Source organism: Sparus aurata, chromosome 16 (genome assembly GCF_900880675.1).
Source record: "Sparus aurata chromosome 16, fSpaAur1.1, whole genome shotgun sequence".
In the NCBI taxonomy this organism is placed as follows: domain Eukaryota; kingdom Metazoa; phylum Chordata; class Actinopteri; order Spariformes; family Sparidae; genus Sparus; species Sparus aurata.
The window spans coordinates 14,795,467-14,823,420 of NC_044202.1; the positions used below are offsets into that span (position 1 = coordinate 14,795,467).

General features: G+C 43.4%; 2 protein-coding genes across 2 annotated transcripts in view; one reads left to right on the forward strand and one right to left on the reverse strand.

Annotated features, from left to right (window-relative positions):
• Window positions 1–436: 436 nt before the first annotated feature.
• Window positions 437–13,216, forward strand: itpka (inositol-trisphosphate 3-kinase A). The gene is made up of 7 exons (XM_030391500.1): window positions 437–1,114; window positions 6,821–6,917; window positions 7,176–7,389; window positions 8,852–9,056; window positions 9,950–10,051; window positions 10,508–10,579; window positions 11,169–13,216. The coding sequence occupies exons 1-7, from the start codon at window positions 704–706 to the stop codon at window positions 11,439–11,441; spliced, it is 1,374 nt and encodes a 457-aa protein (XP_030247360.1). The 5' UTR covers window positions 437–703; the 3' UTR covers window positions 11,442–13,216.
• The window catches only part of ltk (leukocyte receptor tyrosine kinase), a 58,374-nt gene continuing 43,455 nt past the window's right edge, over window positions 13,036–27,954 (reverse strand). Inside the window, exons 18-29 of the mRNA XM_030391499.1 lie at window positions 26,103–26,264; window positions 25,828–25,941; window positions 21,707–21,893; window positions 21,502–21,592; window positions 20,737–20,801; window positions 19,298–19,427; window positions 19,110–19,207; window positions 18,749–18,841; window positions 18,400–18,501; window positions 17,233–17,367; window positions 16,841–16,931; window positions 13,036–16,728 (exon numbers count right to left, since the gene is read on the reverse strand). Coding sequence (XP_030247359.1) covers window positions 15,697–16,728; window positions 16,841–16,931; window positions 17,233–17,367; window positions 18,400–18,501; window positions 18,749–18,841; window positions 19,110–19,207; window positions 19,298–19,427; window positions 20,737–20,801; window positions 21,502–21,592; window positions 21,707–21,893; window positions 25,828–25,941; window positions 26,103–26,264 — 2,300 coding nt within the window. The 3' untranslated portion in view covers window positions 13,036–15,696. The remainder of the gene's footprint in view (window positions 16,729–16,840; window positions 16,932–17,232; window positions 17,368–18,399; window positions 18,502–18,748; window positions 18,842–19,109; window positions 19,208–19,297; window positions 19,428–20,736; window positions 20,802–21,501; window positions 21,593–21,706; window positions 21,894–25,827; window positions 25,942–26,102; window positions 26,265–27,954) is intronic.

Sequence of the window (27,954 nt, forward strand, 5' to 3'; positions counted from 1 at the left end):
AGTTCAATTTTGAATTTGAACTTCCTCTTTATGTCGCCAGATTTAAATAACGACACGGCCTCGCCAAATGCCCACATATTTCATTTTATTTTGGAAAGTCCGCACACAGTATATTAGAGAAATCAAGTTTGCATTAGCGTACGTTTCGTTTTTGCATTTGAAATTACACTTCTTTGTGCGTATTTAAGCCACGTTTGTGAGGGTTGACGGTAGATATGCTTGGCTGCGGCAGCTAAAACAGAATCGTCTTTGTGTGTCCGACGGTTCGTTTGGATTTAAATGTTTGATTCAGGGTCGTGTTCACGTGAAACAAAGGGAAATGTGCAGGCTCCCAGTTTGAAAACTTAACTTGTCAGCTGGTTTAAATGTTCAGTCAGGAAGTGAGAGACTCAAGGCGGAAGATAATAAACCCTGTACACTTGTCTAGTGCGCCGGCGCGCGTGTGTAAACCGGAGCGAGAGCCACACTGCCAGCAGAGAGGGGTTCCCCTTTCCAACAGTGCGCACGGAGCACAGAGGCTCACAGAGGCTGTTTAATGTGTGAAAAACTCGGACAACAAACAACAAGGAAGTCCCTCAGAGGATCGACCGAACGCTTCAACTGAAACTGCGCTTCTGAAAGTGAAATGACCAGATTTGAAGGTTAAAGCGAATCGGCTTTTGCGCCTTTCGTCGTGCGCCCTCACGACGGATTTCGATCTCCAATGCCCAAAGAGTGCAGGAGGAAGACCTCCAAAGATTCCGGGATTTCTGGAATAAACGAGGGGTCGCGTTTAGAGCGGAGAGCCGCCGGGAAGTCCTCCCAGATATGCGATGATCTCATTCAGAAAGCCGCCCAAATCGCTCCGTCGTCCGCAACCGGAGCGCCCGCTGTGATGGATGCGCGCCGGGTACCTCAGGTCACCATCACCCCGGAGGGGGGCGGCTGCTCCCGGGAGATGCAGCAGGAGGACTGGGAGGATGTGGTGGACGGTCCCTTGCGCAGGAAACTGTCCAACTCTTCTATATCCTCCACAGGGTCCTCTGCTGTGGAGTCCGAGGATGATTTACTGAGTGACAACGAGAGCAAGAGCAAGGGCATCATCACTCTGGAGCATCTGGTGGACACTGGAGAGGTGAGTCAAGGCTGTTACGTAGAGGGCTATCAGAGTGGGTGAGTTTTCAAGGGTCACTAGCAGGTTTATCAGTGAATCATTGCACTGTAGTTTTACAGAATGTGTTTTATTAATTCAAAGCTTTCTGACCACATGGAGACTCCTGGGACACAACCGTTTTGAATGTCCACCTGTAACCTCCTGTTAGTGTTTTCACATCAGCATCCCCCATAATTACCCAGTCACAGCAAAGAGCTGATGTTTTGAAAACAAGAAACAGTGGAGCACAGCAGCAGTCAGCAAACTACTTCCTCAGTGGAGACCTGTGGGATCTCCCTGACTGCACGGAGGAACCGATTACACTGTTTGCATGTGTTCCAAAGTTTCTTTTTTTGCTAATCTCACAAGTGAGATGTGCAACATGAGACGTCTCGTGGGAAAGTAGTCACTTCTACATACTTGTGTCCGTTCTGCATCCATGGAAGTTGTTTTAAAGATGTGGGAGATTTCAGTTAAAGATTAAAGAAGCTGCCAAGGGAGCACAGGATCATTCCCAGGAAATGAGACTGAAATCACATTATCTCTCCTTATGTTTGATGGCTTATCAGAGACTCTCACATCACCTTAATGATCCCAGGTGCAGTGAACTCGAACCAACACGGAGGAGCTGCAGATAACCTTTTTGTCTGAGCTGTTGTTCTTTTACAAGTGATTCATATCCATGTAATGCCAGTAATAACGCCTGAACATGCATCTGTTGCATGTTAAATGTCAGATCAACCAGTCACTCTATGTTTTTGTCAACCCTGACCTTTATTCCTCCTGTGCGTCCCTCCCTCGGCACACACTGGGTGTTGAAGGACCGGCCCTCATTTCAACGCCGAGGGGTGGAAATTTGTTTGACATTCTTGGCTGATAAAGTCGTTCCGAGGCACACATTTTCAAGTCTTACACCTAGATTTGGGCAGAGTGGCACATATTTGTGCAGCTGCGGAGCTTTTATTCGACTCCCTGCATGTGATTCGTGGGGAAGTCGACTGAGATCTTAGTGAGTCACCTTCTGGTTTTCTCCAGCTAACAACAGAATCTGCTTTTTGTCTCCACTGTCACCACGTTACTCACTGTGTGTGTGTGTGTGCGTGTGTGTGTGTGTGTGTGTGTGTGTGTGTGTGTTTTATGGTGCTATCACTTCTCTCTGCCTTCTCCATACAAGGCCTGTGGCTGTCACTTTCTTTTAAACAGACTGAATACACATTGCTTGTTAAGCCTGGAAGGAAAGAAGTGTCTGCCGAATGTAACACTGTCCAGCTTTCCAAAATAAAAGTCCAATCTAGCTCTTTATTAGCTCTTTAAGAACACGGTAGGTTAAATGGAAATATGGTGCTTGTGTCACCTCTGAAAATAGCCACTTTGTGTGCTTCTGCTCCTCCAGCCCACACATCAGCCCACTCATCAGCCCACGCAAACACATGATCACACACACAAACACACAAAGTACAGCGACGGCTACCATGTCATTGTGTAATCGTGTTCTTTTGTGGTCAGTCGCCAATTTGAGCCTTTGACATTTAATGAAGAACCACATCAGGAAGTCAGAAAACACTTGAGTATCAGCACTTGGCTTCGGAGCGGAGCTTCTTTCTTCGCAGTGCATGTTAAAGTGCTTTCTAATGGAAATGCAGCAGAGGCTGAACAAACAGGCCACATAATTGATTTAATAAATCTTTCATTGGTTTGCATCCCATTAGCACTTCGAGATGACAGCATTGCTTCCTTCACGTGGCAGGTATGAGTTAACCTGGCCGAGTGAGTCACATCTTTCTCACTCATACTCTCCTCAGTCCCTGGAAACACATCGATGGAAATCGGCGAAGTTAGCTTTTTCAGGGGGCTGTGTTCGCAGCGTTGCGATCGACGAGCCTGACTGTTGGCAGATCAGCGCGGTGTTGTGTGAGTGTGTCATACACACACAGCGGGTCTGGTGTCATGAAGAAACAGCAGTGTCTGACAGCACAAATAGCGAGCATGAAGGGTGTCAATCCTAAAAGCAGGTCCCTTTTCATTCTGGGGAGTTTATTTATTGCATTTTTCAGTTTTAAGCAGCACGTCACACACGAGCAACAAGCTCTCATGTATCCAAGAACCGTTAAATCAAACTAAATAATGAAAAATCGGACAGACCTCCCTTCCAGTTTAATAATGGAAATGAAAGCTTTGTAGCATGACATTGATGTGATTGTGATTTAATGCCGGAACAATATATGTGCAGCCCAAACTCATACCTTTGTTTCTCTCCCAACATCGACTCTGTTACCTGAGCTTTGAGTATTGGCCGATACTGCGTACTGATCTGATACCAGCAAAAACAAGCTAAAAGTTGGCTACTCGTGTTGTAAACAATCTGTAAAGTTTCATACAGGGACTCCCATCTCGTATAGTTAATTACTTGGTTCTGAACCGTTGCATAGATTCAGATTCTGGTTCCGGTATCAGAACGACATTAATCCAGACCTAAGGACACATGATCATTTGGTGCAGACCCAAAAAAACCCCACACCATTTTCATTTTGGTATTTTTTTTCAGTGGAAATGAAAAATAAGACTTTGCATTCTTACTTATGTCGTGACTCATATCACGATCGCAGTATCTGTAGATCTAATCACAACATGATTATTCTGTCTGCAAATGGTTCGCGCTTAATTTTGAGGTTACCGAGTGTTTGATTCTATTTTCTGCCACGTTTCATCGTACTCTTTTTATTCCCCTACGTTTACGGGACAGGTGTAGTTACACAGTTGTTTCTGAAATTAAGATTCTACATTAAAAACCGTATGGTATGTTTATCGGATACAATTAACAATGAGGCATTAAACCAGTGTTTATAAAGAAAGGTGTGGTTGGGTTTCAGCTGTCTGATATGTTCAAGACATTAAAGATCCAAAGAGTTCGAATGATCCAGTATTTCACAAAAAACAATAAGGTTAGGTCAGTTTTAAAAAGAATAACACATTTGTGAAACAGACTAATTAATCATCTCCCGACTCACATTGTATCTTGTGACTCTTCAGGGGCAAGACCAGGCTGGTAGGCAGAGACCCACTGGACTAATGTACCTTATTGTACACAAATATAGTTCATATTGACCTGTGCAACCTACAATGGTAAAATACTAGTAAGCATTGATGCAGCAAAAAAAAAAAAGTCCACCAACGTGACATATCACTTTATATACATCAGTGGCTATTTTTCTTTTACTTTTGATTTTGTCACTTATAGATCAGATTTTAAATGCAGGGCTTTAACTTGTTGTGGACGATTTTAGTTTTTTCTTTTCTTTTTCCTGCTATTTCAAGAGACCAAGCGATGTTATTCCGAGTGTTATCAGTATAAACTCTTGTGCTTTCTGTCATCAAGGCTGGTCAGGACAGCCTGGTGTGAATAACACGAAGTTTCAATGCCAGACGAGGTGCAAAACATAAACACCGGCCATAAGGCTGCAGTGTCGCTGTGTTTACATGAAAACTTCAGAGCTCACGTTCCCTCTTAGCCTCTAGATAAGATATTACACAACTTTATTTCAGTCAAAATAAAAAAAAGGGCAATCCACCAGTAACACGCTGAAAATGTAAGGAGCCTCACGACGCGGTATTATCAGTAAACAAGTAGCGCGGCAGCAAGTGAAGCGTATCACCTGACATTTAAGAGGCAGGCTGCTGCTGAGTTCTGCTATTAGTGGGGAGGCTCGCTGTGAGACGCTGGAGCGTGAGCCGAGTGTTTCACTAACACGAGAATCCCTGTTTCACTTCCTGTTTCAATCAGAACACACAGAGTAAGATGACCTCTCCAAAGATGAGGAGATAGGATCCGAGAACGCGTGTTACTTTTTCTGTTCCCAACACCGAGGAGAGTGTTCCCTTATAATTTTATTCGGGATGGCTGCATAGAAACACAATCCTCTCAGTGTTCAAGTGTGAATTATTAAGATCTGGTCAGTTTTTATTTTTTATTTTCTGTGAGGGAATTATACAGGCAGCTCCTTGGAAGTGTGAAGCACTCCTGTGTCTCTGTGAAACATCCAAGCTGTTACTGTGTTTCTCTGTTTCTCTGTTTGTGTGTGTGTGTGTGTGTGTGTGTGTGTGTGTGTGTGTGTGTGTGTTTCTGTGTGTGTGTGTGTTGTGTGCTTTGTGTGTATGGCGAGAGACTGACAAAGAGAAAGAAGGAGGGAGCGAGGGTGGTGGGAGGAGAGTCCTTAAACAAACAGCCATGAAAAAAAAAATAAACATTTCTGCCAATAAAAGATAATTCACTTGTCATCCGTTGTTTATTCATTTTCTTTGTTCGGGATTCTGTTCAAACAGTGGCAAACAGTCACATCAGGCACATTATGATTTGAATGAATTCCTTTCAGAAGGGCTACAATGCGATTCTAAAATGACTGTCAACCCATTTTTTCCTTGCTCTGGCTGTGCGTGCTACTTCTAAATACAGCGTATTTGTTAGTGATCCATTGTTAAAACAATCGGGCCGAACCAAATGCTACGAAGTCAATTTTTGAATGAAGGAGACTGTCGGCTGAAATGAATAGGAGGCAAGAGACTGATGGAGAGCGGGAAATAGAGCTCCACCTGGGTTCCAGGGCGAGACCATTTTGGTCACTCATGCGCCCCGAAAATCTGTCAAATGCGATTAAGATTTTCAGTGGTGAAACTGGTGCACCTGACATTCGGCAGGAAAAACAATTGACAAACAAAACAACAAAAAGCAGAGCAAATCCACAAATACTTCCGCAACTGCTATATGGGACACAGTAATTTGCCATGTATGCTGTAATTAAACTATGAATAACATTTGTCTGCACCTTTTATTCTTGATTATAATGATTTACCTCATCTGTTAAGACATTAAATGAATGTAGGCTAGTTTTGGGTGCACCTAAATGAAACATTGCCCTGTCCACTGTGCTATCGTTGCTCTCTCAAAACCTGCATCACATTCAACTCCTCCTGAAAACTCAAAGTAGGCAGGTGAATCATGATGGCAAGTTTGAGAGACCAAGGCTTCCAAAATTTGCGGGTGACTCTTGAAGCTTCTTGAAAAAAAAACCTACGACGTTACTTAAGTTATCTTTGATCACGTTTGGCAGTCCTCACCAAAACACAAGAAGTAGTCTGGTAGTTCATATGACACAGTAAAATATGACACAGTGATAGGGAGTTTAGATGCAAATTAGTCATCGGTCATCAGATTTCCCCTTGAGTGATTGAAATTCGACACAGCTATGCATTTTTTATGTCAGTGTGTGAATCTAAATCATACGAAGATAAAAAAAAAAAAGCAGTATAACCAGAAAAAAAAATGTCTGAAGCTGCTCCTGATGTTTGATGGTAGATTTAAACATCACTCTGAATCAAAGTTGCAGGCCCATCACCACAGACGCTGAATGGTGATGCTGAGTGCAGATACGAGTTTCCACAGAAATGGCATTTAACTGACCTAGATTGGAGGTTTCACGCAGTGGAAAACTAAAGACCTGGCATCAGATGCACTGAGTAGAACTGCTTATGTGATCAGATTTCTGCTCAGACAGTGTCGGGTGGACCGAGGTTCAGTGACCTTACGGCACGTTGACCTGTTATCAGATTGTTTATGTGAGCAAGGACTCAAAAAACTTGACTTAGCGCTAACAAAGAGTGTTTATTCACTTCTGTTTGTTTTCTTGTTCGCAGAGCAAACCGTGGTGGAAGTTGAGGACGATCGTACACTGGCCCTTCACTGCAGCTCAGAGGAGAAAACTGAACTGGGTTCAGCTAGCTGGGCATAAGGGTACGACCTGTTCCTATCATATCACACACTGTTTGTGATATTTAAGACTAGGAAATCGAATGTCCTGTTTTCCAATGTCAGCATCTGAGCCGTTTATTTTTGTTACCGTTGCGTCATTTTTGTTGGACAGATTAATAGAAAGAGAAAGATGGCGGGTAAGAGGATGGGCACAATCACCACACCAGCAAGGGGTTAAAATGCTTTCTGTTTTCCTTAACGCCTCTAATCCAAAGTGTTCCCCCTTATCTCATCGATCAGGTAACTTCAAAGCAGCAGATGAGGGCAACATCCTGAAGAAGTTCTCTGAAAACGAGATGCAGTGCTTCGAGAAGCTGAGGGATGACGTGCTGTTCCCGTTTGTTCCCGGTTACCATGGCGTTGTGGAGAAAGATGGAGAGTCTTTCCTTCATATGACCGACCTGCTGGCCAACTTTGACCTTCCCAATGTCATGGACTGCAAGATGGGAGTGAGGTACAGGATATTTATTATTTTATTTTATTTTTGGTATCATTTATATTTATGTACCATACATGTCACTCTGTCAGAAAGGAAGATTTCTTTGTGTTTATTTCTGCTACACTCAGAACGAAATGATAACGTCAGATGGTATTTATGTAATCGTTGTTTGTGTTAATGCTCATGATTTCTTTGAAAGAACATTAATGAGACATGTGCAGACTGGTGACAGTACCGTACGTGCTGCCTGAAGCGTTTCTGCTCTACAAGGGAACACCTGTTGTAACTGCAGGCTATATGCTTGGCTTCCTGCCACAGCGGGCGGGGTGCCTCACTGTATCATGTGCACAGGCTCAAACACACACACACACACACACACACACACACGCACACACACACACGCACACACAAACATATTCAAGTCCACACACATAACACATGTACAGTTTATATATGCATGAATGCACGTATGACTATATGTGTGCACACGTTGGTGCAAGCACAGGCGCGCAGGTACGAAACATTCTCCCCTCTGAGAGCTTTACTTCCTGTTCAGACAACAGCCACACACACAGAGTCAGGCACATGTGCAGTAAACTTACATACACATGTTCCTTAAACACATGACAAAACACTCCCGAACCAATCTCTTTATTGTCTACTAAGCTTCTGCGAGTGTCTGTGTTTTAGAGGCTGCACACACACACATACATTCACACAGTCAGGGTGTCCCTGGAGACTCCCCTTTGTCAAAAACACTCTCAACCGCAAAGTTGCAAAACCACTAACTTGCACAAACACACTCAGACGCTCACACAGTTGAACACTGCGCGCTGGAGTCTCCTCTCAGCTTCCCTCTTCAGCACAGAGGAAGTGCAGCTCACAAACTGAAACTGAAATTCACATCTGTTTGCGAGTTATTGTCTGGTATGAATACGGCGAGTGTGTGTGTGTGTGTGTGTGTGTGTGTGTGTGTGTGAGAGAGCCTCTGTGCTGTCCACCAGCAGAATTGAATACTCACACAGTGTGTTGCTGTCAGCTGTGCAGTCAGAGCATTTTAATGCACTGCTCATCGTTTTGTGCATGAGCGAACAACTTTAGAAAAGAAGCTGATCTCTGGCTTTAAGTGCAGCCAGCGAAAAAAAAGTATTTTGTAAGTTATCACTGTAAGGTTTTTATATTGATGACAAAGCCCAGTGGATCTTTGTATTCAATAAAAGTATACTGAAGTCACAGTGGCTTCGTAAAAATAAGGGTGCTTTTGTTAAAGGGGCACAGTGTAATTTTGGGAAGGGAATTCGAGCTCAGGAATTAAGTATTTACAATATTAATGATGTAACAATACAAACTCAGAAAAATCTATTTTTTCCATAACTGAATAAAGATGCTGTGATGACGACTATCCCACCATCCCTGTTTGTGTACGGGGCAGAGAACACAGTGGTCTCTGACAGATTTATTCCTCTTGATGCTTCAGGACGTACTTGGAGGAGGAGCTTGTCCGGGCGCGGGAGCGGCCCAAGCCGAGGGAGGACCTGTACAAGAAGATGGTGGAGGTGGACAGCGAGGGGCCGACTCCTGAGGAGCATTCCCAACGAGGCGTCACCAAGCCCCGCTACATGCAGTGGAGAGAGACCATGAGCTCCACCAACACCCTGGGCTTCAGGATAGAAGGGATCAAGGTAGATGGAGTGACATGGACATTATTTACATGTCATTCTACATAATATTTCTAAATTCAAAAGACAAACTAATAATGATTATTACTATGGCTGTCCTGAATGATTTGAAGCCTTTACCTTTGCCGTTGTAATTGATGTCCAAATCCATACTTGGATGCTTAAAGGTAGTTGCACTGCAGGTCCCTTCAACTCAATAGAGCGTTGTAGCTTCTCTCAGTTTGTTTTGATAGCACAGGCTGCCACGTTACTGTTTTGTCGGCAAGTGTTTCTGTGAAATAGCTCTGATAAACCCAGTAAAACAGCAGACAAAGACAAATTATGTGACTAGCTGTTGAACACAGTGGGTCATTAGGAAGCTAAAGAGCTAGATGTTTTCCTCGGGACTTGGTTGGGACTAAAAAGAGAGCTAATGATAAGTCAGAAAGATCAGACCACCTACGAGGCCAATAGTCCACTCTTTGATGATGCAGATCTGCACACACACCACCGAACCTTCAGAATACTGGACGACCTGCGCCACCACCTGAGTTACACCCGCCACGTGTATGTTTTTCCATTTCCATTTCCATCGCCACACCTTAGTTTGAGTGAAAAGCACTGTCACAGTTGCACCAGTTCTCCCGTGAAACCGCTGTCCAAAATGCTCTTTAATAACTTTTATTTCCTATATGTGCGATGTGTAGGCTAAGTGGTGCCTGTCAGTGTGGACTCTAATGTGAAAACTAATGGGGCCAGTAGTCATTTCTGTAATTTTGCCGGCAAATAGACAAACTCAACCGAAAACATGACCTCCTTGGCTGAGGTTATAAAATGTGCTCTCAAGTAGACGACTTTGTTTGAGGTAATTTTTTTATTGTGCAGTATTCTTATGCAGCCCCTTCCTTCTCTTCCAGAAATGTGACGGTACGTGTCGAACTGACTTCAAGAAAACCCGATCGAAGCAGGATGTCATCCAGGTGTTCACGGACTTTGTTGAAGGGAACGTCAGCATCATAGTACGTGGCAATAAGTTAGCGTCTGCTCAGACACAAAACATACTTCACTGTTTATACACACAGAGGAATCTTCCAAGTAATACCTGTAGGACTATCTACAAACACGCCGCTTGAGTAAACGATCACATCCGCGTTCAGTGTTTGGACAAATGTAAATGAATTTGTATACTCAGTCCTCACATCAGAAAGAGATCGGGGCCTGTCTAATCATGAATGTCAACAGCCTCGAGGTGTTTGAATTGCATTTAAAACCACAGAGTAATTCCAGCTGAACCGCAGAAAGCAAATATTCACACTGCAATGTTGTTTGAGTTTTCTTATATGGTGGGAGGTTCCCAAATGTACACCGTCTCTCCTGTTATGCAAAACTAATTTAGATCCAGATGAAACGATATATGAAATGAAATCATGGGCGCCAGGTAACGCTTGTTGTTCACGGTTGCTCTTGAAACGCAGAAGTCCTACCTGAGCAGACTGACGGAGATCCAGCAGGCCCTGAAGATGTCGGCGTTCTTCAAGCAACACGAGGTGATGACTGATCTAAAGATGAGCAAATAAAGGAAGCAAAGCAAACTTAAAGTGCAAAAGTGAAGAGTTGCCGCGAGCACTTCATATGAAAGCGCTTCGCAAGGGATAGAACAGTTTGCCAAAAGACATTCTCTCTGCTCTCTAACACGTACGCCAATAATGTCTCATAGGTTTTTAATTAAGGTGAGATGTTGTGACTGTGAAGTCTTCCATGTCCTTTTCATACTCATAATCAAACCATTCAGCGCTGTTTCCAAACTTTGAAGAGACCACAGGCCTGTCAGATGAACTCAAGAAACCATTGTTACAAATGTGTTCCTTTAAAGTGACTCTAAATTGGGTGTTATTTAACAGTTCTAATAGTATAAAGGTACTATTTGGAAACCTACAATAATGCTTTCACATGATTAAGCTGTCAGTGTTTTGTTGGATGGACCACTTGGAGTAAAATGAAAGTAGTCTTTTTCACTGTTTTTATCCAGACCAATACAGAGGCTAACTATTTTAATTTGTCACTCATTTATATTTATGGATTGATGGATGAAAAGAAGCAGCAAAAGCTAACATGAAGCACTGTTTGTTTTTGTAGGTCATTGGCAGCTCGCTCCTCTTTATCCATGATCACACGGGCAATGCCCAGGTCTGGATGATTGACTTTGGTAAGACCACAGTTTTACCTGACGGCCAGACGTTGAACCACGGCATCCCCTGGCAGGAGGGCAACCGGGAGGATGGCTACCTGTGGGGGCTGGACAACCTCATCCACACACTGGAGTCTGTGAGCAGTGAAGGGGCGAGCGATGAAACCTTCTGCTCGGTCACCAAAGAAAACAGCCAAACTACAGAACCAGAGGGTCAGTGACCTTTGAGTTGTAGATGGGTGAGAGGAACTCAAAGTGTTTTAACGGACACCACGGAGAGACTTTTAAGGGAGGTCTCATATCTGTTGATGCTGCAAGAATGAACATTAAGTGTAAAAAAAAAAAAAGGAGCCACTGACAAAAGAGATCTGATGGACTATGAGCAGAGACGCGCTGAGAAAGTTGTCACTAGTTACTGAGTGAGTGAGCAAATGAACTGACACTAATTCAACTTCCTACAAAGCGAACAGAAGTAAACGTGTAAGGATTCTTTATTTCAATTTCAGGGATGAGATGTTACATATGGAGGAAATGCTCAGAATTTTTTTTTTTTTATAAAGGGAGAAAGTGGGGGAATCACAACCCAGTCCTCCTTGATACCACCAAACCTTAAGCTCTGACGTTACATCTGTAGTAATGTTAAAGGAGAAATTCTGTGCAGTGTGAAACTGACTGGGTCACAGGCCTCATAGCCACACGACTACAACACATAACACACTGTCGGTATACTGTAGTACTGCAATGTGTATAATGATTAGAGTGTATTATCTGTCACTGTTCTGAAAGCCTGTCTTTTATTGTATATCAATTTATATTTCTTTTACCTTCTTTTATTCCTGTAATCAAACTTAAAGATTATTTTTTGGAGGGCATTTCTTCTTTGTTTAGATAGTGACGGCTGGGGAGGGACAGGAAAGGCAGGAGAGAGAGGAGAGATTGATGTGCAGCAAAGGGACGGGGCTGGAATCGAGAGAGCCATCCTTAAAGGGACAGTTCACCCCAATATCAAAAATACAAATTTTCCTCTTACCTGAAGTGCTATTTATCCATGTTGACACGAGTTGAAGGGTTTTGGAGACCTCAGCTTCAGAGATGTCGGCCTTCTCTCAAAAGTGATGGAACTAGATGGCTCTTGGCTTGTGGTGCTCAAAAAGATACTTTTGAAAAACTCACCAATGTCTCTTTTCAGAAATCATGGCCTGGTTACTCAAGATCATCCTCAGACCTTGTTGTGATCAGTATCACTTAGGAACTATGTTCTACCCACCATCCGGATCAACATGCAGAAGGAAGCGCGCTTCATGGACGAGAGGCTTATACTCGTCACCGTGCAGGATGTAAACATTAATGGCGTCCGACTTGGCCGAGCCGCTTCTGTCTGCGTGGTGATATGCAAAAAATAAAAAATAGTTGGCAACTCACACCAAACCAATCCAGATGGATAACTAGTGCGTCATATAAGAGGAGAAATGTGTCCCTTTAATATGTGGTACACACTCCACCACCAAACTTTCATTTAAACTTTAAATTCAAATTTATTTTACGTTCTTGTGCTGCTGCAAACCTCGATGAGTATCAATGCTGCAGCGTTTGCTACCGCACATTCTTTGGTTTTGGTCAGCGGTGCTCTGCAAATGAAATGGATGAAAATGTGTACATGTGGAATTAAAAAGGGGAAAATACTGTTACATGTATTGTCAATAGTAAAACACTATTGTGGTATTTTAATATGTTAGCCAAGTCTGAGTTCACGTTTCACTCACTGTACCACTGAAATGAAAACTCTGTGTAACTGATCAGACTCACACCAATAGGATCAATATATGCTGATTTATTTAGGGCACGGTTAGGTTAGATGAAACATGTGAAAGACTATATTGCATAGAATGCATTTTTGGTCAAGGCATAACACCCTCAGCTACATTATGAATACAGAAAAACACAATGAAATAAAAATGCACCAGGCCATTAACAATAAACACTGGGAGCAAGATGAGGATGATTTTCTTTCTTCCACAGCAATCAATATTTCTGAATGGCACAAACCTCTCCTTCAAAAGTCTTGCAAGGACTATGTGAGATACCTCTGCAATAACAAAATCACTAATACCAGCAGGGCCTGAGCATGAAAAACACAAGGTGAGCCCAAAGCATCCTCATATAAATGCAAACGTTCATTCAACATGTGAAAAAATAAACTATCGACATGTTTAGGCTCAAAACGAACACATGTAGCGGCTACGGCTACCAACTGGATTAAATAAGAATAGCCTAAAAACATAAATACCGAATACACATTTTCACAATTCAATATTTTTAGTAATTGTATGAACTGAGATACCTGCAGCAGCATGTTTGGTATATCAAAGCAGAATACCTCCCCCTGCTGAGTAAACATAGGTACTACCAGCACCACATCATTCAGTAGGTGCAGTGCAGAGGTATCTTTAATGGCAGTGATCGACTACAAATACATCATTATCAACATCAATGAATTCAAAAAAACAAATGATAACACAGCTACAAATGCTATGGGTTAGTCCAGTGTACGGGAGTGAGTACAAAAATAGCAAATATTTTCACAGCTGCATGGTCATCATGAGTGTCTATATGCTTACACATTTATGAGTCCAGTTAAATATTGGGACATTAGGAGAGAGAGTCAGGAATAATAATAATAATAATAATAATAATAATAATAATAATAATAATTAAATGCACAGCCAAATCAAGATCAGTGTAATTTTGCAAATAACTCCCAGGACTTCCAGTCACAAGGTGGCAGCGGCGTCTACCACAAACCAATTCACAGCTTTTCAATGGAATGGTTCAACATTTTGGAAAATTTCATGCAAAGTTATTTGACAAGATTAATAGCACTCTCATGTCTGTACAGAAAAAAGGAAGCCAATGAACTTAGCAATGCACAAAGACTGGAAACAGAGGGAAACAGCCTGGCTTTACCCGAAAGTGAAAACGATTAATCGTTCATTTAGTCTATAAAATGTCCAAAAAAGGTGAGCCAGAGTCGCCGCCTCACGGTTGTATGCCTCCATGCAGCAGTCAAGTTGCTCCTCCTGAGCTATGGTGTTGAATCAAGTCCAGAACATTTTTTGGAGACTATTATGATGTCACAGTGAAGTTGACCTTTGACCTTTTGGATAAAATATCACAACTTCGTAATTTTTCCTATCAAACATTTGTGTGAAATGTTCCTATACTTATAGTATGAACTGTTGAGTAATGGATAAAAATGTCTTTCATGACATTATGACACACAGAAATCGGAGGATTTCTTCGCTTTATTAATCAATTATAGAAGCAGTTGGTGGTTAAATAGTTGACAACTAATTGATTTAATTGAAAATACTGTATCTGCCTGCTATTCCCTCTTAAGCTTACCAAACACATTATATCTTCATTGTTGTAATGTGTACAAGAACCAAAGCGTAATGTGGGTGTGCGTGAGTTTGTGTGGGACTATTTCTTGGCCTGGAGCAGTGACTTCTGGTCTTTAACAAGAGGTTTTAGGTTCCAGGAAACCTTATGTTCCAAGAGGTCAAAGACATTGCGAAGGAGTCAGACGACGGCCAGGGGAAGATTCATATCCATCCCTTATGGTCTCTTCATTTATACAACCGCTTGTTATAACGTGACCGACAATCCCATGCAACCCCAATCCCAACAACCAAACCATCTCCATGACAACTGAGCAAATCTGCTCAGGAAGGAAGGAAGGAAAGCTTTGGAAACAACAAGGAAGGAGACCTTGTGTTGAGGGTTTTTGCCAGACTACTGAGAAAACATGAAACACATTACCAGAAAATGCATGTTATTGCGGTATGCTAGGCGTATGTGTTTTCACATTATTTGGGTGAGGGCAAATCAGAAACACGCTTGTGTACCGAGTTGTAATGTAAATTATAAATGTAATAGTTTCGGTAACTCTGCAGCCTTTTTCCTGAATTTCAAACTGTTGAAGTTAAAAATTATGATAATGCTTGGAGATTCTCTTCCCAATGACTCAATATTTTCGGCTTGTTGTGGTCATACTGTAGTCAGTGAACAGTACTACAATACTACAGATTGTTAACTATGATGCAACGTACTTTCAAAGCGCTCATGAAAACACCAAAACGGGTATAAAAGGAGGCCCACTACTGCAGTTATGGATGGCAGTTGGAGAAAGCAAAGGGCCGCGTGCTGCCGTGTTTCAGCTTCAGTGTTCAGCTACCAGTGTACCAGAAGTTCAGCGTTGGCTCCCCGTATCACAGTGCAGAGGAGTGTTTGTGTGCATGGGAGTGTGTTTTCCAGCATTCCAGGAGCTTGAATAATTTGATGTTGTGGCTCTCAGACGTGGCGGAGCCGTCATGCTTTTTTGTTCCAGAGATCCAGGACTCTAGTCTCAGGCTGTGAGAGAAGGGGCTCCGGGTGACGTTCACTTTTAATCTCAGTTAAAATTTCTGTTACAGTTTCTTAGATGGGGGTGACGCTGAGGTCTTCGGACAGAGAAAAGCCTGAGTCTCGATCACGAGTGGGTTTCTCAGCCTTGGTGTGTCTCCTGATGTCCTCGTGTCCGTAGCTGGCGTGGCGCTTCAGCAGCAGCTTGGGCATACAGGATGAGGAGGTGTGGAGGCCTAGCACGAGGCCCAGGCTGGTCCCTGAGGAGACACTGGGGGCAGAGCTGGTGTTTGTGATGGCTTCAGGGGCTTTGGGCACAACCAGCGGGAGGCTCTCTGCCTCGTAGCTTTGCTCATCGTAAGCATAGTTGACGTTGCCACAGGGGAAACTCTGGAGCTTAGCCAGGTCCATCCCACCTTTTATGCTTCCACCTGCTGGGGTCTTATGGGAGGATGTGCTCGATGCAGCTTGAGGCTGACAGGTAGGGGATGGTGTTGAGGGGGTGCAAAGGCTGGCGCTGTCGAACCCAGTCTCATTGCAGGTCTGAGGTGCCTGAGTGTTGGAGGGGGAGGAGGAGGAGCTGGAGAGCGGCATGGACTGAGTGTGAGCGAGAGTCTTCTTCCCCCTGAAGTTTTCCAAAACCCAAGAGCCATATGTGGGGTTCCACAGGTTCTTCGTCTTGTTCTTCAGCCTCTGGCTCCCTGAGGAGGAGTTGTTCCTGGAGCAAGGACGGTGATGAGGAGGTTCTGGATGGAGCCAGTGACCTCCTGCTGACAACCCAGGGGCAGGAACGGGTTCAGCCCAGGATGGCTCCAAAGCCTCACGGCATGACGTCACTTCGTGGTGGACGGGTTGGGTTCTTTGGAGGAGCAGACGAGGTTTGGTAGGCTGTGGAGGGAGAGGGGATGGACCCAAGCCCAAGGAGGAGAGGCCCAGCTGTGAGGAGAGGCCCAGCTGTGAGGAGGAATCCTGGGAAATAGGGTGGGACACCACGAGCGGAGTGAGGCTGTTGGAGGTGTGGTCAGGGGGACGGATGACTCTGCCACCTTCATCATCTGTGTTTGGGGTGTATTCCACTGGTAGGGGGGTGTTGATCACATCTGGGTCCTAAAGGGTAGTGAAGCACACGAAACGAAGAATGAAGAAAGAAGAGTACATTCATGATACAACACTAATGGAAATCATATGCATCTGCAGACAGGTGTGACGTAGCTCATACCTGAGAGCAGTAGTTGATTCTTTCCAGGATAGTGGAGAAGTTGGGCCGGTGCTCGGGACAGTGCTGCCAACACTGGGTCATGATCCGATAACTACACAGTAACAGAAACACCTCTCAGATATATGTTATAAGCTTATGTCTTGTAAATTAGTACTATTTAAGATTTTTGACAAATGTCACACATGACCCGGTTCTTTGGGAGTATTTTCTTGGTCAAATCGAGTCGAGTCATTCACTAAAGAATAGTGTTGCAGGAAGGAAAGCACACTCCTGAAACTGAGGATCCATCTTGCATAATCATAGCAGAGATTTGGTGAAACATTTACTCCCAGAAAACCTGCCTGACCCTGCTTGAACTCATCTGTTCCGACGGACTTCCTGCCAGTACTCACACGGGCCCTGGGCAGCTCTTGGGAGGATCCATCCTGCCTCCGGCGGTGACAAACTCCAGCACCTCTTGGTTGGTTTTACATGGATACGGCATGTAACCCAGAGACATGATCTCCCACAGCAGCACTCCAAACGACCTGCAGGGGGAGAAACAGATCAACAACTGAGCGGCCTCCATCCCGTGAATCACACATTGAACCTTTGCGCTCCTTAGACTGAGGATACCAGAATCAATACTATATATTCCAACATTGAACCAGCTGGAGAAGTAATCATTCATAGGCTGAGTTCAAAGCAGCTCTTTGACTAAATGAATGTGTGTTGCATGTAGTATTATTGCAGCTGAGCCCCATAATATGAAAGCAGTAAGTGAAAGCATAAGAATGTTTCTGTTTGCCGCACCAGTAAAAAACAAATTATACGTTTTTTTTCTGCAAAGGTTGAGGTCCGGTTACTACAGGAAATGCCTCTGAAGCTCGCACTCCTCCTTTCACAGTTTGGTCTGGTTCACCATCCTCCTGGGAAAACGACTCCTCTTCCAAACAACATTAAGCAAGAAGGAACAATGTGCCTCCTGAGAGTCTGGACCCAGCTATACTTTTCTGTGGTCAAATTTGAGCTGATGCTGTGCATATCTCCACCCCCAGGTTTTATGACTGCCTTGTCATTGCCTAAAGATTCTGATCGCAACTTTGCTTTTGTTCAGACTTGATCTGTAAACAAATCTGCCCTCCATTCTACAAAAGATATTTTGATGATTTTAGGCTCATGTAAAAATATGTGCCCTGACATCCGAGAAGTGGTTTGGACCCTGTTCCTCGCAGCGTTCTCTTTTCTGCTCTGTGTCTTGAATACAGATGCTGTTCAGTCTTGTAAAGATGTGTACTTGATATATGGCTTTTAAAGATGTTGAGTTCCCTGTAGGTCAGTGCTGAGGGGTAAAATGGCCAGGTTTGTGAAAGTCTTTCCAGCTTGTGTTGTACTGCCTTCAAGGAGGCTTATAAATGATGCTGTTGGGACTACTCAATGTAGTACTGTATGTGATGTCAAAGGCAGAAAAGGAGAGAGTATTCCCCCTTTTTAAATCTAAAATAGTTCCTCTTTAAGAAATTATCCGTTCGGAGCCTTACGGTAGAAAACATATCATGTTATATTATTAGGATTTATACCATGTGTCGGTCTTGCAAGTGAAGATTCCTTCCATGAAGGCCTCTGGTGGCATCCATTTGACTGGCAGCATGGCACGACCGCCCTTCCTGTAATAGCTGGCTCTGGGGAGAAGAAATAAACAATCGGATTTAGGAATTTCCATTGAACGTCAGCTTAGAAGAAAAGAGGAGAAGGAAAATACCACAGGGCCATGAAATTTAAATTCCGGCCCTGCAGCCTTTCAAGTGTCCCCCTGTTTACCACATTAACCGAGTTATGCCCAGGGTGAAAGGACATCATCGTGACTCATCTTGTGTGCTTTATTAAGTGGAATGCTGGTGTGTGACGATGCAGGGTCAACATACAGACCTGTATATGTCTCGCGCCATGCCGAAGTCTCCGATTTTGGCTACTCTTTCTGGTCCAGGGCAGGTAAGCAGGCAATTTCTAGCAGCAATGTCCCTGGAAAAACAAATGTCTGTTACCAAATCTAGCCTCATGATGGCACTAAACTCTCCAACCCCCTCAAATATGAAGTATAGTTGATAGCTTTGCTGCATTGTTTCTGATCCGAAATTATTCTAGACTTTTTTAATCAGAAAAAAACAGACAAAAAACAATAAATGCGTAGATTACAGTTACTGTTTTTATTTCATAGTTGTTGATCCCCATATTCAGTTTGTGTTCAGACTGAGCTCTTCGCAGTATAAACAGGGTCTGGGATTTGAACCTGTGTATGAAGTGGTTCTCCTCCAGGTAGCGACAGCCGAATGCGATGTCTCTGGCCATCTGCAGCAGCTCCCGCATGGTGAGAGAGGAGGCCTGGCCCTGGATACAGCATAACTCAATTTAGTGTACCACACACACACACACACACACACACACACACACACAGAGAAAGGTGTGGTGCAGACTCACAGCTCGTGGCCTGTTCTGTCTCAAGAAGCTCTTCATGTCCCCTCCGGTCATCAGCTCCAGCAGGATGAAACGTGGCAGGATGTTCAGACTGACACCGATGCAGCGCACAATGTTCTCGTGGCTGAACTTGCTGCATGGAAAAAAAGGTGAAGAGAGACTGGGTTAGCAGACATGTACTTGTGTGTTGATTATGTAAAACGCGCTGTGTGACAACGCTGATGGAAGAGAGAGAGAGGACACGGGCTGGTTCACACAGTGTTATATCATACAACAAAGCTGGCTTTTGAAATGTCTAAATACCAGCTACATAAATGTCATCACAATTATGGACTGTGCTGAGGGATGAGTCGTTTAACATTTCATCCATGAATGCTGCACACCTGGAAACCTCAGTCTTCATGTTATAAGGTCAATGTTTTTAACACAGTGAATTTGATATGATTGGTGTATTTTTTCCTTTTCTTAGATATACGAAATAGTAACATTAATTGTAGTTAATGTAGGCCTAATGTTTCCTCTTCTTTTGTTTTCATACACCAAAGACAAAAAAAGTTAAGATGAAAAAATACTCTGCAACTACTACATTGCGGTAAGAGACTATTGTCTGTCGTCTATGTCTATATATCTATTGTCAAATGAGTCCTGGATCCCCTTAAAATGAATGAAAAGGAATCTTCGATGGCAAGTTTTAACATGTCTGCAAGATCAAGTCATCTGTAAAAAACAAAACAAAAAAGGATCTTGGCTGACAGGCTCAAATCATTCTCACAGTTAAAACACAGCTAACCCTAGGACCAATGAAAAAGCTGATGGAACACAAAGGGGAAGCTTAAAGACCACACTTCACCTCCTGGTCTTCGCTTACGTGAACGTTCAGGTGAGGAGAATTCAAATGATCGCACAGGTTGGAAGAGGATGTGAAAAGAGGATGCCCCACTGCTCCCGAGAATCCCTTAAATCTCACACGCAACTCCTCTTGTGGCTTCAAAACGGTCATTATTCTCTAAATTGTATGCTTTTAAACAAATCTGTTGTTGTGTGCACTCCAATCCAGATTTAGTAACAGCAAAAATGGTTTTATGCTAGTTTTGTCCCTTAAAAGCTTCTGTCCATGTGACCTGGGTGACTATCTCAGTGTTTGTGCTCATCTCATACTGAGATAGTTGGTGCTAGACTGCATTACCGTTAAAAACACAGGCCCACAGACTTGATCGTCATTGAATAATCTTAGTAGGTGTTATCTAATGAGGGAATTTGCACATCTGGCTCCAGCTGTTATTTACTCGAACTCAGGGTAATATGCTGAGTCACAAAACGAAGCCAGTTGCTGTCTAAAGGCATAAGCACACTAATCTGCACACATGCCAGGTGTGCTATGAGAAGGGGTGCATTAAGTGAAACAAGGTGTGAACTGCACTAAAGAATGTGTGGAGCCGCACCTCATGATCAGCGCCTCCATCAGGAAATCCATTTCGTCCTGCTCAGAGCAGATTTCTGGAAGAGTCTGTGGAGTGGAGAGAACCAGAGAAGAAGTGTGAGGCGAGCGTGTGCCATTGTCAAGAGCGAAGACATCATTAGAGCTAATCAGCGGACCATTGAGAAGCAGGCAAGCGCATGTGGTGCTCACTCAGCTTTTCCCCTTTTACCCCGTGCGAAGGCCAGCGAGTTCAGTGACTGCACAAATGTCCTGTTTTTCACAGTCATCAGTCATTTTGTGCAGTCACGATACCTAATCTGAATTTGATGCCAGCAGCACCTTAAGCAAGCTGGGACAGGAAAAACAAAAGAAGGTGTTTCGTGATCGGGTATGAAGGGACATCCTTGAAAGGCTCAGTCGCTCACAGGCACAGGTGGGGCGAGGTTCACCACCTTGTAAAACGCATGACTGTATATTACTACTTGGGCTCAGGAACACTTTGTAAAGTTCTTTTGCATAGTGTTATTTACGTTTTACCCAGAGTCTCAACTTCTTTCGAATCAGGGTCGTTTGTACGTAGTGAAGCAAATAACCTTTCTGTAAATAGATGCATGACCAATCTTGTCTCTTCAAATCCCACACACACATGTGACCTTTAAATCCACAAGGTGGAATCAACCCTGTGGAGGTGTTGAGTTGGTTGCACGTAATCAACATAATTCCTTGTGAGGTATCAGCTAACGTTTAGGTGCAAATTTTCCCCATGTTTCACAGAGTGGGTGCTGACCTTTATGGCCACCTGCATGGGATTGTTATCACCGCTCATCCCCAGAACCTGTCCTTCATAGACTTCGCCAAATGCACCATGGCCGAGAGCCCTGAAAAAGCAAAATGAAAAATACAGCAAAACAAGTGAGAACATCTGTACCGTGTCAGCACAGGAAGCTCTCAGAATTTTAAATGAACATTTATCCTGTCCAGGCGTGCTGTACCTGAGAAGGGTTATGTTCTTGCGCGGTACCTCCTTCAGTTCATTGAGTGAAGCTGCCTTTCCTGCAAAGCAGTAGTTGGGGTTGTAGTCTGTCATGATGGTGGAGGAGCGGATCTTGCTCAGCTTGTACTCTGGGCTCTGCAGACGCCCCCTCACTGCATGCAGGTCGTTCTTCCTGCGGTACCACACTGAAGGCAAAGACAAGACGGAGACGGGCTCGTTTCACTTCCAAGTCTGAGATGTTTTTTTTTTTAAATCAGAAGCCTGACTGGACCCCACACTCGCATGTAAGTTGTAGAAGTAACTTCCTGACTCTCTGCTAACAGTAGGAGCGGTAACACAAGGAGGGGTCAAGTCGCATCTCTCTAGTCAATGCAAGTTGATGCACATTCTTAGGGCCAGCGGGAAAACACTCAGAAAGTTGTTCATTTTGGTCTTAAGGAGGCAAATCGGTCCACACACAATGGTGGGATGTCCTCTCCTTGGTTACTGCTCCTAGACTGTCATTGCCAGTGAGTTTGGACTCACCCGCCGTGGAGGCAGCCCACGTCCCCGATGCAGGTTGGTAGTCTGCCAGGGAGGGGGCGTTGCGTGCAGGTAAGAGGTGCCGTCGAGCCATCGCCCGGTGCAGATGCTAGGGACTCAGGGGGGTTGGGAGGAGGGGTGAGTTGAGGAGAAGGAGCAGGTGGAAGGGGAGGAGGGGAGGAGGAGGAGGAGGAGGAGGAGGAGGAGGAGGATGAGGAGGAGGAGGAGGAGGAGATGGGGCGCCCAGGGAACAGACTACCTCCCTGCATGGGGGAGAGCTCAGGTGGAGAGACACCGTTAACCTGTGCGGGTGTGTTTTCTTGCAGCGCAAAGCAACATTTGTATGCAAGTGCACAAGTGTCATATTTTTGTTTTAGTACGTGATTTATTCACTTGAAAATTCACAAAATTACACACAATACAGTTAGTGGAGACATCACACTTCATGTTTCATTATGTTGTGCATAGAAGTCAGCTTAGTTTGGACTTTGATAATTACAGGAGTATGATGCAATAACACTCCACAGCAGGTTGTTAATGACTGATTATAATAAGCTAGACCTTCTCGACTGATTACACATGATCTTCTTTGTGATGCATATATAAGTTTTGCTTGAACAAACTCCATCATTTTATTATTCTTTCACATTTTCATTTGTTCTGTGTTCTTGTTTGTTGTCTTTTGTCTAAAAAGAACATGCATCCGATGACTAATATTTTACGGCCTGGGTGACGTAACTCCCGCTAAATTGCTCTTTCTGCTTTATTGCATTTGATTTTTCCCATCGTTTAAAAATATGACTGACGTATCCACATCACTGCCTATTTTTCCAAATCTCTCATCTCCCATAAAGTTGGTCCGCATCTGCCAGGCAGAGCTAAAAACATTTTCTCATCAGTCATTATCCCAATATTCTATTGTTGTGTTGTAAGGTTTGTCATCGGAGAAAGAAAAGGGTTGTTCCCCTCAAGAGTATGGATGTGCTCAGCAATTGCGTACATTAAATCACGAGATATTTTGCATGCAAGATCCAAAATGAAACAGGGGTCATCCTCTGGGGAGCATGAATTAAGGGTCTTCGTTTCCCTTTTTGTCCGGGAAAATTATTGTCCAACAGTGGTGTTGGATCAAAGGTCCCACCGAAAGCCCCAAAGATGTCGGGATGCTTTGCTTAAAAGGGGAACTCCAGTAAATTTAAACCTGGGCCCTATTTTTTCATTGTTTAAATGACTACTAGATACAAATAGTTTAGGACCTGGGCCAGCTGATCGCCTCAGCCGGCAGCCACAAAGTGGGCTGCACTGACTGCAGTGTAATCATTAGGGACAAATGTGTCCGTCAAAGAACATCATCCACTTAAAGGGATAGTTCAGGTATTTTGATGTGGGGTTGTAAGAGGTGTGTACTTATCCCTATTCAGTGTATTACCTGCAGTAGATGTGTAAGATCCTTGTTGTTTTACCATAAACAGCTGTTATATATCTGATCAAAGCCAGTCTCTATTGATAAAAACAGTAATTTATCCTTGCAGAACACTGGAGTTGCTGGTCTTCCGCTGCCCCAGTGGTTCATTTGTTTGTTAATATGCAACTTGGATGTTTTAAAGGTTGAATTTGAATCTGACTTAATACTGTATGTAAAAATGTAAAACTATAAAAAAAAATTAGGCTCAGGTTAAAAATACCAGAATTATGTTTTAAGGTTGGCTGGAATTGGTATTACCTTACTTGGGTCTTACTGCCAATGGGGTAAAAGAAACTCAATATTGCCCCTTTAATCCGTCAGGTTCATTTGTATTTACCCCTTTCCTGACCTTTTTTAGTTCAGTCAAAAACCCAAACTGCATTTGTCATGCCTGGTTTTCTTTTTCAGACAGCGCACAAGCACAGAGAGCTGAAAATGTAACCGATATATTTCATATACACAGGAAGTCGGTGCTGTGCAGATTTCTCCAGAGGGCCTTCACACAATGAGGTTTTCAGATTCTGTCTTCGGGAAAGGAAGAGTGAGCCTCTCACTGCTGAGGTTCACTTAATATTCAGCACTTTCAGCGAGGTTACGAAGGGGACGGGGGAGAGAGAATCCGTACTGAAACCCCTGAAACAGCACTTGGAGGGGGGGATTAGTGGGTCAAAAAAAATGTCAGGATACCCTTCCCAATTACCTGCAAGAGACGCTCGTCAAAAAGCTGACAAAGGTGCAAAAAAAAAAAAAAAAGTGTTATTAGCTGGATAATCCCTCACTGTCCTATGTGATTGCAGAATGACTGCGTATGTTGTGGTTACTTCTACATACAAATTGCATAGTGTCTATTGATGACATGAGGTTTAGTATATAAGTTGTTGATGCAGTTAATTAATTGGGATTGTCTTCGATATAATAAACTAATAAACTAAACTAAAAAACAAAAAACTAACATAAAACAGTATATATAGCATAGCAGCTTTCAAGACAAAAGTTAAATACTAATGCAACATTAGTACCATTAAGTGATCATAATTCATATTTAATATGAGATTATGGTTGTCTCATTCTCTCTCAGTTGTCTCTTTCCTAGAGCTCAATTGCCACTGAGTAGTAAAATTAAATCTACGAAAAAAAATAAAATAAACGGTTAATTCCCTAATCATTCCTATTTTAAGCAGTTTATTTGTGCAAGAATCATAAGTAAAGCTTTTAACAACGTGTCTGGCTGTCCGATCGTCTCAGATTACAAAAATCGAACCAATCTAGCCTTCCTTTTGCCCACCCTCTCCCAAACGCTCTGTATCACAGCGCTCCGTGTGAATGGCATTTTGCCGTATCACAGCTGCTATCTCCTCTGACACTCTTATCGCAGAGAGTCAATGCCCGTGGGTGAAGCTAAACTCACTGTGCGCTTCCCAAAGTGACTGAAAGGCTAATCTTGCATCCCATTTCTCTATTTCTTTGTTCATACTATTCTAATCTTGATGTCTCTTGAATCATGACTGTTTCCTTTTTTCTTCAACCACTGAATCTTAATGCTTGACATTTACTGCTATCTAATCTGGTCTCATCAGTGCACACCTCAAACTGAGAGTAATGTCCTTGTTAAATGTCAGACCTTTCCACTTGTCCTTTTCATAGCCAATGATGTAGTTTTCTATTAAAGTCATACAGTGAGATGCTTACAGTACCCCCCCTACTGTTTCCTGCCTCGATGAGAGCAATCTGTTGAGAATAAATATAGTCAACAGGGTATTTAACTGCATCATCTCACTTCTCATCTGCAGTGTAACTCTGTTGGGCACAAAAAAAAAGAGTCAGGATTGTATTGACACACAGCCAGCGACAGGAGAGCATCACCTGACATAAGACACAGCAGGTGCTTCCAATGAAAGTGTCCATATGTGCTCGCTTCATAATGTCATATTATTCATAAACCACATCTTTCCCACAGGTCCTTCAATCACTCCGCGCGCAGCCAGAGCAGGGCATTTTAAAACAAAACACCACAACAAAAATATTCCTGTATCTGTCAGCAACATCTGGAGGAATCTGTGCATCCAGCTGCGCTCACAGCCGGTGGAAGGTGGTGGGGACAGACTGCACACAGAACTGGAAGAGTCTCTTACTGAGGATGATGCCGGCGCAGATCAGCGCCATGCCACTTGCGATGGTGGAGACCACGACCGCCAGGATCAAAGATGTCGACATCTGGCCCTGTGGAGCTGGGTCTGGAGGAGTCACTAGGAGAAGAGTGTCAATAATTAGGCATCAAAGAGTGTTTGGATTAGAGCTTTATCAGGTCAGACTGGAAAGCATTTTGAGGGATTTATCGTCAAATTCCTCACACATATTGTTTTTTATCCAAGAGAAAAATCTGTGTTTGTTCGGGGTTATTCCGTACCTAAGGCGCCAATACATGTGACATTGTCGCTGGCCAGGACTTCTTCTTCATCGCAGAGACAGAGGACGAGATGAGTATCTTCGTCTCGCTTGCAGCTCTGCGTTTGACAGTGGCTGCAGTTCAGCTGCACCTTGATCTCACACTCGCCGTGACTCTCCATGGCTGGAAGGAACGATGTGCACACACATTGAGATGCAGATGCAGAGACATACAGTCACCTGACACAACCTATTTGTTAGTGAGAGCGATTATCAAGTATGCAGGATGCAGTCTAATCTTTGTTTCTCACAAATATTCTATTCTCTAGGCAACCAAAGACTGAGGCTTTATAGCTTACACATAGGCTATGTTCAGACTGCCAATTGTTTTTTTGGCATATCCAGAATGTGTCGAGATTGATCTTATAAAGTCTGCACAGCAAAAAAACCCAACATGAAATGCAATTTGTGCAAATCAGATCCAAGCCACATTTGAAGGTGGTCTGAGACATGATTCACATCAGATTTGTGCAGACTCTGTCTCAGTCCGGCTCTGGCCACCATTACCAGACTTGGAAGTGTCTTTTGTGTCACTTACGAAAACAGCAGTCACCAATCATGACTGTGGGGATAACGAGGCGATCGATCTCCAATTTCCATGCTTTTGCCTCCGTCTATACTGCAGCAACCCATGCAGATAGCTTGCAGATGTGCGGGCACAAAAATCTGATTTGATGTAATCCAAGTCACGTTGATTTGAAGAGACATTATTTACACCCTTGACACGCAGCCAAGCTCATGCACCGCTAACGCTTTTAGCTGAGCGGCTACTGTAGAGACTTTGGCTTACAGGAGACTTGGATTAGACTGATGAGACGTGGGGAGACATTTAATGGCATTTTCTTTTTCGTCCTCTTTCTTTTATTTAACCTCCAAAACAAATCCCCATCTGCTTCACTTCTTTATGAGATTGCTACAACACTAATTTGCCGGGAAGCTCGAGAAATGTTTTGTGGACTACGTAACTACACGTTTTTACTAAAAACTTTAGCCCGCTGCCGTTTTAGGACATTATTTTGCCTATTATCGAAATTAATGTTTGATATTGAATCCTTTCCAAAGGTTTTCAGCGGGGAAACATGAGCCTGGGTGAGCGAGTGACAAATAACTGAAAAATTGTGCTGAACTTGTGCAAAACGCAGCATGTGCTCTTTATAAAATGGCTCTGTAATACATTTAAACATTACTGGCTCAACAGTGTGGTCCAAATCATACATTTGGCATACATATGTGGTTTCACATTTTCTTCCATTATTAGCTTTCCCCCCCGTGGCCTAAACAGTCCTCAGTTGTTTCTGGAATACATATTATGAATGTAAGGGGAAATTCGCTTGTGCCATGTGTGCTAAAGACAAGACGATGATTTAACTCATTTATAGAATTGAATTATAACTATTTAAGGTTTTATCTCTTTGTCCAGATCTCGCCTCGAATGTGTTTCATGTTGGAACACTGCGGCGGCTGTCCACTGGCAGCACACGCGGCAACAACAACAGCGTCTTTCACATGAAAAAGGAGGTCTGTCTGGTGGCGCCGAAGGCAACAGGCTACACAAGGCTGTGAATTAGTCGACTGCCTTCCTGTTCCTCCCACGACATAATGAGAATCAGATGGCTCTCAGAAAAAAAACAAAAAAAACACACACAACAAAAAAAACACCATTACATATGTCTTTACACATGTGTAAGCATGAAGGCCTGAGTGTTCAGACAGATAAGTTGGCACAAACAGGTTTAAGTACACACACACACACACACACAGACACACAGACACACACACACACACACACACACACACACACACAGGTACGTCCT

Coding starts and splice junctions, on each gene's coding strand:
- itpka (XM_030391500.1), top strand. CDS start 704: ATGCCCAAAGAGTGCAGGAGGAAGACCTCCAAAGATTCCGGGATTTCT. Junction 7,390..8,851: donor GACTGCAAGATGGGAGTGAG/GTACAGGATATT, acceptor TTGATGCTTCAG/GACGTACTTGGAGGAGGAGC. Junction 10,052..10,507: donor AAGGGAACGTCAGCATCATA/GTACGTGGCAAT, acceptor CTTGAAACGCAG/AAGTCCTACCTGAGCAGACT.